This window comes from Crinia signifera, chromosome 2 (genome assembly GCF_055691185.1).
Source record: "Crinia signifera chromosome 2, ASM5569118v1, whole genome shotgun sequence".
NCBI lineage: Eukaryota > Metazoa > Chordata > Amphibia > Anura > Myobatrachidae > Crinia > Crinia signifera.
In genome coordinates this window covers 377,893,558-377,910,003 of record NC_139218.1, presented here as the reverse complement: position 1 = coordinate 377,910,003, position 16,446 = coordinate 377,893,558, and the positions used below count along the sequence as shown (strand labels likewise).

At 44.9% G+C, this 16,446-nt stretch overlaps 1 protein-coding gene across 2 annotated transcripts in view; it reads right to left on the bottom strand.

The window, feature by feature from the left end:
* AMOTL1 (angiomotin like 1) overlaps nt 1-16,446 on the bottom strand; it is a 90,119-nt gene that overhangs the window by 27,269 nt on the left and 46,404 nt on the right. For both annotated transcript variants that reach the window (XM_083170100.1, XM_083170101.1), the window contains 3 exons: nt 14,439-14,582; nt 12,108-13,002; nt 8,454-8,751 (listed from right to left, as the gene is read on the bottom strand). In XM_083170100.1, coding sequence (XP_083026226.1) covers nt 8,454-8,751; nt 12,108-13,002; nt 14,439-14,582 — 1,337 coding nt within the window. The remainder of the gene's footprint in view (nt 1-8,453; nt 8,752-12,107; nt 13,003-14,438; nt 14,583-16,446) is intronic.

Genomic DNA, 16,446 nt, shown 5'->3' with positions numbered 1-16,446 from the left:
TACAGCAGAAAGTACTGCACGTCATACTGGTCATTCCTTGAATTGAAACATACAAATATACCGAGGAATGCATTTTCCACAGAGTCGCAGAGAACAGCGAATATCAGATATTGCATCGCCGGACCAGCGCACCTTAGCGTCTGTCTGTCGCTTCTCTGCTTAGAAGCCCTCGGTGTGCTCCTTCCCCATTGCTGTGTGATTCACATAAATAGGCCTCTACCTCTACGGTTCGATTTTGTCTATTTGATTCTAAGCAAAATCGAATCGAAATTGAATGCATTCGATTTGATTTTGATGTGCGGCCCTGCGCCGAAAAATAGACTGTGCAGTCAAGACTGTATAGTACATATCTGTAATATATAGTCTAAATCAAATGTGTACACAGCGCTGCGCGATTCGATCCCGATTCGAAAGGATATCGCACCGTGTGTACACCCCGGGACGTTGGCCGCACGTTCTCTGCTGCTGCAACTCATACGACGCGGCTGTCAATCATCTCCACAGCCGCCGAGCTGTGCCGCAGATGCCTGATAGCTAGGGACAGACAGGTATCAGCGGGGACTCCACCACTCCAAGAGTGTAAACATTGTTTTAACCTATTAATTTTACAGGTGTTCACTCAAAATGTGGCACACTTCATTACTAGAGTGCTCCTTCCACTATCTAATAGAGTCAATTTAAGGTTCTTTGCAGAATTTGGCCAAAATATATGGGCCCACCTACCACTTCTATGAGGAAGTTACTTTGCCAAGGTACAGTGCCACATAAGAGGTTGATCCATAAAACGAAAGAATTGGGTATAGGAAACTAACATTTGTATTTGGGTCAAAAACTGGCTTCGGAACAGGGAACAGAGTAGTGGTTAACGGTTCGTTTTCAAACTGGGTCACCTCAGGGTTCGGTGCGGGGACCAATTCTCTTTTAAAATATTTGAACTCTTAGTGCCAGCGTTGCTGTGACAGATGTGCAAAATAGGCGCTAAAAATGCCAGCGCCGCTCCCAGCGACTGTTCTTGTTTCGGCACAATGTTTAACAAAACTAATTAGTTGACTTTGGATCATTTGCCAGCAATAACTAACGTGATTCATATTCCTCAACTACGGCCCTGGCACACCATAAAAAAGGTATTATAGAACTGGAAAGGGTTCAGAGGAAGGCAAACAAATTGATTAAGGGTTTAGAGTCGATAGACTACGAAGAATGGTTATCAGGTTAGGAATGTTTACATAGGAAAAAAGGCGTTTAATGCTGCTTTCACGTTGATTAAACGTTTAAGACCCGGTATTTTGAAATGGTATTTAAAACGAGTCTGAGCCGCTAAACCCCTTACATTGCAGGTGAAAGCCGGTATATTAACATTTTAAACCCCTTTCGTCCCACATATAAATACCGGGTCTCAAGCAGGTTTGCAGTGTGAAAGCAGCTAGGAGAACAGGACAGACAGTAGCTAGAAGACAGCGGGAGCCGCTCATTACATATGCACATCAAGGGCCGATACAGCGAACTGTCAGGTGCTCTGTTTACCATGACACGCTGCCATCCCCTTAGGTTAGAAGAAGGGAGATTTCATTTAGAACGGAGGGAAGGATTCTTCACAGTTATGGCAGTAAAGATTTGGAATTCTCCGCCAGAAAAGCTTTTGATGGCTGATTCACTTAATACAGTTAAGAAAGGGTTAGACAAATTTTTAGTGGAGAAAGACATCCTGGGGATACAACTGTTAATTGTTAATGTATAATGTGAGCAAACGGAATACTGGAGAAGGGATAGTATGGTATCATTTTAAAGATAAGTTGAACCTTAATGGACTGATGTCTTTTTTCAACCTCACAAACTACGTCACTATGGCCCTTATTCTGGTTCACTCGCAAATGCAAATTCCTTCTCAAAACCATGTGCACTGCAGGTGGGCAGATGTAACACGTGCAGAGAGAATTAGATTTGGGTGACTTATTTTGTTTCTGCGCAGGGTAAATACTGGCTGCATTATTTTACACTGCAATATAGATCTCACTTTGAAGTAAAACCCCACCGAAATCTAATTCTCGCTGCAGAAGTTACATCTGCCCCACCTGCAGTGCACATGGTTTTGTCCATTTGAGAAGGAATTTGCCTTTACGAGTGAACCAGAATAAGGCCCCTATGTCAGTATAGCCCTTATTCTGGTTCACTCGCAAAGGCAAATTCCTTCTCAAATGGACAAAACCATGTGCACTGCAGGTGGGGCAGATGTAACATGTGCAGAGAGAGTTAGATTAAGTGTTATTATGTTTCTGTCCAGGGAAAAATACTGGCTGCTTTATTTTAATACTGCAATATAGATCTCACTTTGAAGTAAAACCAGACCCAAATCTAATTCTGCACACGTAACATCTGCGCCACCTGCAGTGCACATGGTTTTGTCCATTTGAGAAGGAATTTGCCTTTGCGAGTGAACCAGAATAAGGGCCAATATCACCGCCACCAGTTGACCTCATGTAGTGGGTCCCTAACATTTCTGCCTCAAAACAGCCCAGACACACCAACCCTGGGGGCTACATGCCCCCTGGGTTAGTGTGCAGCTGCATTTGCTTTTTATTAATGTTAACTACAAGTCTCAGCATGCTAGCACCTCTTATGTTTAGAATTAGGGTGTTTAGTATTATGTTGCCCACACACAGTGAAATGTGCGCTATGTGAGATTTGAGAAATACAATCTGTACCCTGGGTGCGATGTGAACTACACCCGATTTCTGACTACACCACAATAGTCAAATACAGGGTGCATGCGATCTAGTTTAAAAAGAAATGCACATACTTTTTTACTGCACATACTGTCACTAGTTTCTCAGCGCCTCAGTGAGGTCATTAATTCCTTATACCACCGATTGATAGGCTGCTTTCAGTTGAATATTGGTTCCGATCACAATAAATGCTTGTCCCCGCATTATGTATAAGACAGGTACACTTGAATATGGGATAATAATGTAGGTAATCTATTCCATTCACAGCTGCTGCAACAATGAATAGCAGCAGATTACCTACCCGGCATGAGAGAGAGGACACACTACACATCTGTGTGACAGCTCAGCTAACACCGGCAATGAGGCATAACTGCACGATTACAGAGCTACGAGGACAGACCTTCAGAGAACATCATTCCACTTTACCATTTCATTGGATTCTCTAGAAGTTAAGGAGTACATTACTGGCGCAGATGGGCTCAGTAAAACACACAGCAGAGAGCCCAGTCCTAGCCTCCAGTGACAGGAGGAGTAATCATTTACACACCAGGGGGACAGAAAATCAATATGAGACTAACTTTCCAGAGGAAGACGTTAACCCCTTATATCACTTACTGAGTGCCAAGGAGGAAAAACCGTCTGATCGCTTACTAATGAGAGGTCAATTATAAATTGTATCTGACAGATGTAACCAGGCATGTCAAAACTATGGCCCTCCAGCTGTTGTGAAACTACAAGTCCCATCATGCCTTGCCACAGATTTGCTATTAGTTAAAGCTGAAACTATTGCAAGGCATGCTGGGATGTGTAGTTTCACGCCAGCTGGATGGCCGCAGGTAGACTAGGCCTGTTCTAGAAGGTAATAGACACAATTTGAACGGTTGCTCAGAGCAACAATCCATCTTCAATAGTAACTCCCATCCTAAACGCCACAGATGCCCTAAGCTTCAAAACTGATAAAATGGAGAGTGATAAACCACCAGCCAATCAGCTCCTACCTGCCATGTCACAGACTGTGCTTGAAAAATGTCAGTCAGGAGCTGATTGGTTGGTGGTTTATCACTCTCCATTTGATCACTTTTGAGGCTTAGTGCATCTGGCCTCATGATGGTGCCTCAGCCGCACAGCCACAATATGTACAGAGAACTTTGTTGCACTAATGTTTATTTTAACGTATTCCTTTACAACCCCAGATGAATAATCATAGGGGAAAGCTTTAAGAAAATATAGTTTGTTTGTCTAAGGGGAAAGTTTATGGAGTTAAGAGTCGACGGTTCATAGGGGTGGTCCCAAACTTTCCATCTCTTGGCCTGTAATCTATAACTTGCACAGTCCTGTGGTTTCCACTCTGTGGGGGAAACGTTTCATAAATCAGACTCAGCAGAGAAGAATCAGATCACATGAGATATACATGTTGTAACAGACTTGTCTCCTGGGATCTAACCACCCCTGAACGAAACAACTCCTCCGGCACTGCGCTGGTTAACTCTCAGTAGCTATGGTAACGGAATGTAATATGATTTTGCAGAATTCCTGTGGTTTCCTGGATCCTGCAAAGGTAAATGCTGCAGCCCAACAACATCATTTCTATCCAGCAAAGAGTTTTCCTTTCATGTGCGTGACAGAAAACAGCCTGGCACGTGAGTGCATCCACGCGGCTTAGAGGGCAGAATGGCGCTGAGTGCGGCTTTTGTCTGGAGCGGCATGTGGAGGGAGTCTGGGCGCAGCTAGAACACGTTCAACATTTCTCCGCAGCTTGGCAATTTCCTTTCTAAACTCCCTCTGTTCATTGATGGGTCCCAGTGCCAGCCCAGCTCACAACGCCCACTCTGTAAGCCCGGCCAACATACTCATTATCCTCAAAGAAGGAGCGTCCGCCAGCAGGCGCAGAGAAAGGGAGCATTTCTCTGTCGTAGAACACTACACTAAACTCTAGCCTGCAGTTGTAGTTCCCCTACATGTATAAAGTACCAGCGATAGGCGGATCTCCTGTCTCCAGCTCTCCTCGCCCATCGCACGCACCTTCCCTACACATTAATGTAGTGTGGAAGGAATAAGTGGATATACAATAATTGCTGCTGGATAAACAATTACAGTAACAATAAGGATATCGTCATCTTCGCCCCAATGCTACCAAATCTTTGGGTTTAGCTGGCTCTGCTTTTGTGGGTGTTACGCCATGGGCACGTGCAGCAATGGTCATATATACTGTAGCGTTTATGCCATGTAATATTACTTACTATAGGTCTTTTGCAGTTGTTTGCTTGTCTTGTTTGCACTGCATCTGTTTATGTAGTCTGTAAGGCGCTGCAGAACCCTTGTGGCACCAAATAATAAGAAAAATAATAAAAAAGGACAAGACCTTTGAGGACTTCTGTACAGTAAACTATGCTATACCGATGGTTACTGGGCCTGCCCATAAACCCAGTTAGAACGTAATGGTCCGGTCTATTTTCGGCAGTTTGCACATGCACTGGACCCGTTCTGCTCGCATGCAAATATGGATCCTATGGCACTGGACACAGATTGGATTCAGGGGGCCGGGACGACCTCTGTTTGTGAAAAAAGAGGCGTGTTGCTGCCATTTAGGGGGTGGTAAGAGGGTGCCATAAGCCGCCACATCATGACTGAATGATCCGATGCTGTGTTCTAGGGCATGGGTCGGATAACTCCTGCAGTGGCAGGGCGCTTGCCTGTAATAGATGCCTCCTGCTGCATCACCATACATCACTGTCACTACTGATTCCGAAGAAGCTACAACTGCACCTGAATGACCCCTATAGTGCCGCTCTAAGCCAAGGACTTTCCTGATACAAGTCCCATCAGCCATCCTCAGTATTATCAAAAACACTTAAGTCACTTTTTCAAAGATAACTCTCGGAAAACCAAACAATCGGACCCTTATTCCTTACATAAGGTCATCTCGGTTTTTCCATCTGGTCATTAATAATCTATTTCTATCCCTCATCTGGAAAAGACATTATAAAGAAATGATCTCCACATGTTTGACACCTCAGCAGCTGACTCCAGGGGCCAAATGTAATAGGGTGAGAGTTTCAGAAAGTGAGAGATTTCGGGAGAGTTTTCCCATGTTTTTTAAAGCAGCAATCAATTACACTGCAAAACCAGGTTGATTTTGCCATGTAATTGATTGCTGCTTTAAAAAACATGGGAAAACTCTCCCGAAATCTCTCACTTTCTGAAAATCTCACCCTATTACATTTAGCCCCAGGTGTGAGATTTCTCAAACATATAAAGGAAGGCCATGTTTTGCAGAAAGACTCGGTCAGCTAACTAAACCAGTGGTGCTATAACTAAGCGTAGCTCACGCAGAGAGACAGCGTAACACCCATAAACGTGGGCATTCACGCCATTCAGGAGACAAGACTCTTGCGGCTGGTGCAATGCTGCCCAATACTGAGGGTGACTGTCAGTGACGCGATCTACTCGCTTCTAAGCTGCTGATTGCGTATTGACCACTCCGCTGAGAGCGGCGTGTCAGCTTTCCAGCCCGCTGGGCAACGAGTATGTAAAGCCCCCCTGGGTAACGAACATGCAATACCTCCTGGGCAACAAGCATGTTACTCCTTCTGGGCAATGTTCATGCAATACACCCTGGGCAACAAGTATGCAATAACCTCAAATAACAGAACCAATAACAAATGCACCATCCCAGGTGCAAAAACGATGTCAGTAACAGAACAAAGTTCTAAAGTGGACAAGTAAAAGTGTTGCCAATAGCAACCAATCCAAAGCTAGCTATTATTTTACACTGCATTTACTAGGTAAACGATAGGAAGAATCTGATTGGCGGCAAGTTAGAGTTCTCAAAAACTCTGTTTGTGTGATGATATCTTGTTCACGTCGCGGAGACTGTAGACATCTCTAATTTCCGGTCTCTGGTACAATTATCTTATCATTTCACGTAAGTCACTGACAATTCCTGTGCAATGAGCCACACTAGGTTGGATGCCAAAGCAAACAGAGGCCTGGTGCGTATCTGGGGCTCTGCGCATTACAACCAAGTCACACACTTCACAGCATAACCGCGCTGATTACAGGGAATTTACACATGTTCATGCGTGTTACACACAGAGAACCGACGGGTAAACCCCTGCAGCAATGAGTAGCAGATGTCGCCTGTCTTTGTAATGAAAATAAACATTGCATGAAAGCGGATTCCAAGACCGAGACGAATAACAGCGTTTACACACTTGTAGCAATCGCGAATTGGTTCTGTATCGCTACTATCCTCGGTGCTAGCCAGCCAAGAGACTCACAGGGACAGATGTACTAAGCAAGTGTTTTTCCACCATTGTGCTGTGTCACACTAGCGTGCCTTGAGCTGTTCTCAGGTGTGCCCCCAGATCTAGAGATGCCCAAACCAGTTTACAGCCACCACCAGCTCAACTGTTATTTACTGGTCTCTTCTTTTCATGTAAAGGGCCAATGTTTTTTATTTTTGTTACCTGTGGGGACCAGTGTGATTGTTATTTTAAATGGGGGCCAATAGGTTTGTTGTTTTCCTGTGGGGGCCAATGTGTTTTGCCCTGTGGGGATATCATGGTGTGCCTTGGAAATTTTAAAATCTTATTTAATGTGCCGCAAGGTAAAAAGGTACTGTACTAAGCCTTGGAGAGTGCTACAGTGGAGAGAAGATAAAGTACCAGCTAAAGTACCAGCCAATCAGCTCCTAACTGCCATGTGCTGTGTTTGAATGACAGCTAGGAGCCTATTGGTTGGTATTTTGGGCCAAGTTCATCTTTGTATGTAAATGCGATTCTAGGCTGCAGAGTTGCTAATGTTAGCAAATGAAGCTGGCTAAAACGAATTCGCAATTGCGCACATATTAATGTACTATGGGTCTAATTCACTGGGCCGCGCAAAAGTGCGAGAATCGCTATCATGCAATTTTCACACTTCTGCGCATGTACAGAGCCCGCGGCAGTAGTGACTCAGATGTCATGTATGTGCGTGTACAATCACAGTCATCAGAAGGTACATGATCAAATGTGTTTGTTCCCCTTAAACTCTTTATTATCACTTCCAAACGGTCACTTCCTGTCCATTGCGATCGCATCACATGCCGCTGATAATCACGCCACTGCATGATAATCATACAAACTTAAATGAAGCCCTTTAACTCTCTGCATATGGCCACCAATCTGCTAAAGCTTGGGGTATATTCAATGGTTTTTGCGAGCTGTGACAGCAAGCAGTGCTGACTGCTCGCTGTCACAGCTCGCACGGTCAGTATTCAACTGACCCCCTGCACAAGCCGTTTCCCGTAGAATAGGGTGAGTGGCCGGCACGGGGGTTAAACGGCGAGGGTCACTTGTTTTCAGGCGATGCCCACTGTTTAACCCTTCGCCAACTGCATTAAATACGGGCCTTTTAATTATACAGTAAGCGCAATGCATAATGGGGGAGATTCTCTAAACTAAAAATGCGGTAAAAACCCAGATAACAGGGTTTTTACCGCGTTCTGGGATGCTCAAAGCATCCCCCGCTGGGTTACCATGGCAGGGGGGCATCGCCAGAAAAATCTGGCGATGCCACATAGAAGCCTATGGGCTACTACCGCAACCCACCACCGCCCCGCACCGAGCCACCGCCACCCCGCACCGACCCCCCGTCACCTGTGCCGGGGCAGCACAGAGCTCAGAATCACGTTCTGGAGTTTCCCGCAAGCTCTGGTTCTCTGCCCATAGAGAAATATGGAGAACTTACCTTTTGGAGCTTGTCAGCCTTCTCATAGCAACTCTCCAGGTGCTGCCGCAAGACACCGTTCTCCTTGGTCAACATTTCCACCATCTGGTGAGCCCGTTCCACGATGGCGAAGGCTTCTGGCGGGAGCTGCTGGCTAGGAGACGGGGACGGAGATGGCGCAGGGTGGGACATCATACCCATGGGAAAAAGCGACAGGGAAGCGGAGTGCAAGGAGCTGCTGATGGAGGACGCTTGAGAGGACATAGGACTGTGGTGCTGCGACGGTAGGGAAGGGTACGGGATCTGAGGCTGCTGCCGGCTGCAAAATACAAAATACATCAGTATACCGCGGGCGTCAGAAAAGTATATTTAGACAATGCTGGAATGAACAGATTTCATTTGTACTGTGACGCACGCACCCGCAATCTGTCCCTGCAATCAGTTGTCTGATCCTGGTATGTTCCTGCAATATATATATATACTGTACTGTTCACGTCACATCTAAACATACACTGCATACAGACAATCTCTTTCAGCCGGGGGTATTCAACTTGTGGCCCTCCAGCTGCTGTGGAACTACACATCCCAGCATGCCATGTCACACATTTAGAATACCCCAAATTCAAAACTTTGTCAGGGCATGCTGGGATATATAGTCCCATGGCTACTTGAGGATCTGTAGTCCTTACGGCATGCAAGGGATTGATAGACATACATATACCCCAGGTCCCACACAGGACAGACCATGTTTAAACCATGGGTCCGGCCTGTATTATTAATGGTTCGGCCCCGTTTACACTGGACATGGGTACAGTGTTAATTGTTTTGACAGCACTCAGAGATGACACGATCAGGATATCCGGCTATCCTTAAACCTGGGTCAGTAGTCTTGGGCCATCTGTTCACACTACCCCGTTACCAGGTCCTTCCCATGTCCAACCTTGATCACTACCTGGGAAGGATTCCCGGGTCATCTGGATTATTTTTGAGGTATAACAAATCTGCACGTGATTCCTTAGGTCAGGGGTTCCCAATCTTTTCTGAATCACGGCACCCTAGAGTATCAGAATTTTTTTGCGGCACCCCTAGGCCAAAAAAAAAAAATATGAGATTGGGTTTATATTTGATTCTTAGGGTCAGTTATGTGGTAAAGGGCAGGATTTGCTTCTGTTTGTACACATTTTATGATTGGCAGCCACCAGCACTGGTTTTGCTCATAAATAATTACCCATTGATAATTTGAATTGGTCCTGGACCACCAACCCAGGGCACCCCTGCAAGTGTCCTGAGGCACCCCAGGGAGCCACGGCACACAGTTTGGGAACCACTGCCTTAGGTCATTCAGCCTATTTAATATTCTCACTTTACTGGACAGGAAGACAGTAAAAATCGATACTAATGACATTACAATATTGATTGCCACTATGTTTCCTGTACTATTGATTCATTTCACATCTGATCACATTTAAGTTACCCATACCCAACCAATTAAAAGCTAGTGGTCTGGATTTTTTTTGATCCCATCGGTTGTTGCATTACATACATTTTAATTAATTACAACATAAATCTGGCTGCTTTACGGTGCGCCCTTGAACGGCATAAGCTTAATCCATTAAGTAATACATTAAAACGTGACCATAATGCATCATAATAACAGTTATTTTACAAATATTCCACTGTACACGGAACGGTATACATATGGTTCAGCGGTGGTTTGGATGCCGGTGTTTAGAATAACCGACGTGGGATGGAAGGGATGACGGGGATCAGGTAACTATACAAGGATAAATAATAATAACAGCTACCATGAAACTATCCTGATATGCATCTTGATACTATGTATAGGATAGTGACCTGTAATCAAAATTCTGAAAATTAAATGTTACTTTAAAAATGATTCAAAAGTGATAAAATGGAGAGTGAAAAACAGCCAGCCAATCAGCTCCTACCTGCCATGTCACAGACTGTGTTTGAAAAATGTCAGGCAGGAGCTGATTGGTTGGTTGTTCACTCTCCATTTTATCACTTTTGAAGATTAGCGCATCTGGCCCCTGGACAGCTACAGATCTCAGGCTGTACTGAGGGAAGGGAGAGTGCCTGAGCGACAGGCATCTGGTAATTAGTCATAATCCAAGCAATTGTTTTGTACTACAGTGAAAGTGAACAAGCCATTTACCCTGAGGGAAATAACACAGCAGCAATACTAATTGTGGCCCTGGAGAACGCAATCCAAGCATCTGTCCCATTTGTTGGATGACTGGGGACAAATGGGACCTACACTGTGGGGCACAACTGCAAAGATCACAGTAACCAGTACAGGGCCAACACACAGACTGACTCAGAGCCAGCTGCAGCTTTAACGTCACACCGCCGCAACCCTCACTCCCGAGCGTGCGGTGTCCTGACCGCTCCGACAAAACTCTCTGTCACCGTAGCTACCATATTTGTTACTTAAACTGCGATCATGCGGAGATATGTGACCAGATGTACTAAGCTTGAAAAGTGATAAAATGGAGAGTGATAAACCACCAGCCAATCAGCTCGTACCTGCCATGCCACCGGCTGAGTTTGCAAAATGACAGTTTGGAGAAACGACAAGCCCTAGTACCAGATTACCACACCAGCAATCTTTGGCTATGAGACCATTCCCATTTATTAACTCCATACCCACTGACCTGGGGTATAGAACAGCCCTGATTCTATTTGGTTTTAGCAAGGGAGGGTCATCATGCATCCCCCTACAGAAACTAGCTCAGGTGGAAAATTAATTATATTGGGTTGACCCCACCGCAGTGGGTTCCGTCTCTCTGGTTCTGCTTCCACAATATCCAGAAAGCACGGTGGACTCATGGACGACCAAGTTATGCAATGTGTTTTCTGTCAATAACTTCAATAAGAAAAACATATTACTACAGAGTATTTTTAAAATGTAATACAGGACATAGCGGAAGGATGTATAATATCATTCACTGACACGCAACGGTCAGAGGCAGGGTGAGAACAGACAGGAATGACCAGCAACACACACAAAGCTCAGCTTGTATATAAATATATTAGTACTAATTATAAAGCAGCCATATCTATCATCGCCACTACGTAATCCCAAAGGTATAAATCCACAGACTTGGCTGATCTCAGTTTAATGGATGAACACGTTTCCTTTGCATTCTCCCATATTATTTTCTAAGCCAGTCATGTTCTGGGCTGAAGAGCATGAGAAAGGGGACGCCCCATTCCTCGCTCTTATGGGAAAAGTCACCGAGATATCTCAGAGAGCCAACACGTAACCATGAATGGTGAGAACTATGGAATTTACAAGGGATGTATAATAACGACCTTACTGTCCCCAAGTACAGAGACATTTGCTAGAACTCTCAAGATTTCACCGCAGGGGGGGGGGGGGGGGGATTGACTTTACTCAAAAAATTCCAAACAAACATAGCTCTAGTAAACTTTCTGCCTGCCTGCTAGGTAATACATGTTTTGCACCAGACACCTGATGGATTGTCATAAAGTAGACAATCCCTTTAAGAAGACAAAAACAGAACGTTACAGCAGATCTGCTTTACTGGCACAGCATCTGTACTTTGACAAAAACAAGTATGTTTTGAACAGATTAATGGCCCTACAGTATGACACAACATATAGCTGCAATACAACAGAAGTCGCCATTACCTGTTTACGTTGTATTCCGGGGGAGGCTGGTATCGGAGAACGGACACCTCAGTCCTGGCTGCCTGTGGGGCAGGATAAGGTTTGATCATTTCATGGACCATTAGATGTTGCTGCTCGTTGTAAAAGTGTCCTTGATCCTGGATTTTATTCCCAGGTGGTGGAGCCTGTTTGACCCTGTGGGGATAGTCTGGCGGGGGCCCTCTCGGTTCCAGTTCCTTTCCTAAGGACGGAGCTGGAGAGGGAGCCCCGTGTTTTAGTCCTTTGATGCTGCCAGAGGTAGAGGAGTGCTGCTTAACTCCGTTTCGCTCAAGTGATAACATTATCCTCTCACTCATAGAGCGAACGTGACCTTGCTTGAGTTCTTTAAGTGCTTCGTCTTGGTGAGCCTGCCCGCTGTTGGCCCGGCTCACCGTCGGCCGGCCTTCAGTTTTGGATTTATGATTTGCCACGATACCAGCGACGTAAAATCCTGGTCCTGGCTGACCTCTGAAAAAATGGGACTGGGCCTTCGCTTCCTCGTACGTTGGTAGCTCCTCATTATTTTGCTGTGGCTGAGGGTTCCTCAGAGTTTTCTCCATCACGGTGTTGTCCACCTGATGTTCTTGCCCCTGAGGTTCCTGACGGGCTGACTGGTTGACCATTTGTGGGTCTTCTTGAGTGAGGTTTTCTACAGATGAAGCAGAATTTGCGACGATACTGGTAGTTGGTCCCGCACTCCCTGTGGCCTGATGTTGGATAGCCAGGAGGTTCATGTTCTCCTTGGGATTGCCATATCTCAGCTGCTCTTGGATCAATCGCTGGAGAACGGTTCCGGTTGCAACATCTTCAGAACCTCGCATTTCCACCTCCGATATCCTGAGATAATCCAGGGGCAGGAAAATGGACCTTTGTTCTTCTGTTAATTAAGAAAGTCAACAATTGTATTACTTTTGTGGAAGAATGATGAAGGATATGCAAAATTTACAGTCAATATACAAGTTCAAGAAGACCCCAGCTGGATAATATCAACATTATACAATAATGATTCAATAGGCCCTCAATATGTACTCATTCAGGGACTTTTCCCCATAATTTATAAAATGGCTAAATATAAATAAATATAAATATAACAATAAGCATTATGAGTTTAGTAAACAGAGGGAACTTATGTATATTTACCGACAAGAGGCTACTGCCCTGAAGTCCAAGGAGAAATGAGCCTTCAAAAGGAAAGAATACAGTGTAGAGTGCAGCCAATCAGTTCACTAATAGCCGGTGATGTCATTGATGCATTAGTGATGTCATCGATCAGGCTAAAATGTTCATGAGGCACCAATTCCTAATAAATCGAGGTGCTGCACACATTTGACTATTGGTTCCACAGAATGGCTGATTTTATTAAGATCTGGAACAGGTGCCTGCCCAGCTGTGATGCCAGTCACCAGTGGTCTCTGCAGCAAGTGTATGGGCGCCCTGCAGACTGTAAACACAAAACAATGCACCGATATTTCTACAGATATATCGCCCATCCGCTGTGCTGAAGGCCCGATGTGATACTGCAAGTCTGTGAATAACATTGTTCACAGAAATATCGGGGGTAGAGGCCTGCCGATGTGCTCACAATTTATCAGATGTTCAATTGAGCAGCCGATATTTTGGCTAGTGTGTACCCAGCTTTAGGTTATAGCGGTTATACACGATGGCAGGGAATGTAGAATTAAATCAAAGCTTGGAAAGAGATACTGTGGAAAAAGATGAAAGGGGAGATGTACTACGTCTTGTAGAGTAGGGATGGCCATCAACCATCGATGATTCAAAATCATTGATGGTTTATAGTCGATTTAGAATAGTTTTGCCTTCGCTGTGGGAGAAACAGATGGTTTCTCTCCATCGATGTCAAGCATAAATCAATAGGTTTTTTTTCTTTTTCCCCCAAGGGGCTTGGACACAGAGCATAGCTCCACCCCTGACACCCATGAAGCCACGCCCCCATGTTTTGATTGGCTCACAGGCCAATCAGTCAAAGAAAATCACCATCAATAGGTAAAAATATTGCATAGTATGCCACTATCGATGGCCAGTTGCACTATTGCCATCGATGGCAACCATAGATGGCTATGGCAACGATGGCCAGTCCTATTGTAGAGAGATGAAGTGGAGAGAGATAATGTAGCAACCATTTGGTTTCATAAGGGTTTATGCCTCTGTGCTAATGAGTCATTCAAATATTATTTTGAGCGGATTCCCCCCTTTCCTAATCATGCACAAAAAGATACCAGAAAACGCAGCTCTGCAATCCTATATAATACGGCCAGACATTTGCAGTGGAAAGCAGATAAGATATATACATACCACATGCGTGTTCCCGGGAAGCGCTGTCTGCTAGCGCTGGAGAGGGGTCATTGCTGTCAGCCAGCAGAGGGCAGTCCTCATATAGGTAGTCTGTATCCTCGCACTGGACTGGGACACACAGGCTGTAGTAGGCAGAGAGGACACCTAAAACAAGGCAAAAGTGTCAGTCTAAGTGGTTCAGGTCTCCCTCATACTAGTTCAGTAATGCAAGCTCGGAGGTTTTACGGAAGTCGGTAAGGTGGAATAGATATTAGAACATAAACCAAAGTTGGCAAAACAGATTAGGAAAATTGAAATCTGCTCAGCAACCCACTGACCCGTGCATCCTGACCTCACATAATATACTGTTCCTGACGATGCCTCTGCTTTCATCCCTAGATCCATGCACACAGTCATGGATTACTCCAGAAATCCCACAAACCTTACCTTTTGAGGCATACATCGGATAGTCAATTATTTGTTATCGGTTCTCCCACAAATCATTATCTTTATTTCAAATTCTCAGTGGACAGCGAACAAATATGGCTGCCAGAGACAAACACAAGCTCACGTATACCAGCACATCATGTGATGGAAGAGGAGGGAGGAGGATGTCATAGTCAAGAGCTCAGCTCTCATTGAGGCAGATGTATTAAGCTTTGAAAAATAATAAAGCGGAGAGTGCTAAACTACCAACCAACCAGCTCCCAATTGTCATTTTTCTAACCAAGCATGTAACATGGCAGTGAGGAGCTGGTTGTTTATCACTCTCCTCTTTATCACTTTTCAGGGCTTGGTACATCTGGCCCATTATATTGAGTGTTTTGTTACTGTGGTTGCCATGGTAGTTCATTATAAATCAGCGATAGTAGTTTGGTAAAAAAAAAATATATATATAATAATAACAACAATAACTGCAATCTATACTGAGTTTTCTTAAATGTGCATCGATGTTAAGGTGCGCAATGATTGATCTGTTCATTTCGGTCCTTCCGGGTGATATTGCACAAATTATCACCCAGTGAGTACACTATGACCGACGAACATTGCGCACTCCCTTAGGTCCTTAACAAACACCCACCCCGTCTCCATCATCTGTACGCGGAGCACATAGCTAACGAGCAACATGCGGTAGATGCAGCACGGCCCCCTCTCCCCCACTGTCCACAAGTGTGTATGCTGCGACAGCGCATAAACATGGCCGCCAATATCTGCTGTGGCCGGTATCGCCCGGTGTGTTTCTCAACCTTGGGTACCAGTTAGATCAAGGCTGGGCAACACCGGCCCTGCAGATGTTGATGAACTACACATCATGCCTTGCATCAGTTTCAGCATGGCCACATAGCAAAACTAATGCAAAGCATCCTGGGATGTGTAGTTCATCAACATCTGGAGGGCCGGTGTTGCCCAGCCCTGAGTTAGATGAAGATTTGTCTATTCTACTAATCGGACTATGGACCTTATTCTGGTCCTTTCGAAAGGCCATATGCGTTTGCACGATGTTTTTTGGCCCGGTGGGCTTGCTAATTAGCATATGGGAACGCAGTGGGCGTTCCCATGAGAACAATGTTTTTCCCTGTCGCACTCTGCCTCTACCTGTCACCCACTCCCATGTTGCAAATTATAATTTTCCACCCACAAGTTCCGCCACTGGTTATGATTTCCTCGGAGCAGCCGCTAGAAATCTCTTAGCATTCCATATTAGCAAAACAGTAGCAAGGCATGATGGGACTTGTAGTTTCACAACAGCTGTGGGGCCATAATTTGGACATGCCTGGCTTATATCATTACACCTGGCTAGAGGGCTTTAGCAGCAGATGAGGCTGTGCCAGCGGGGCTGCATTCACCTTTATAAAAGTTATATAATGTCGCAGAATTTTATACAGGCGTTTCTTAGTACAAATAAAAGCAGGGCAACTTTAAGAGCCCAAAGCATAATAATGTTCTACTATATCCATTCCTGGCTTTATTGGTCTATCCCACCCGAGGGGCATTACAAGTCCCAGCACCCCATGATGAGTGACTGCTA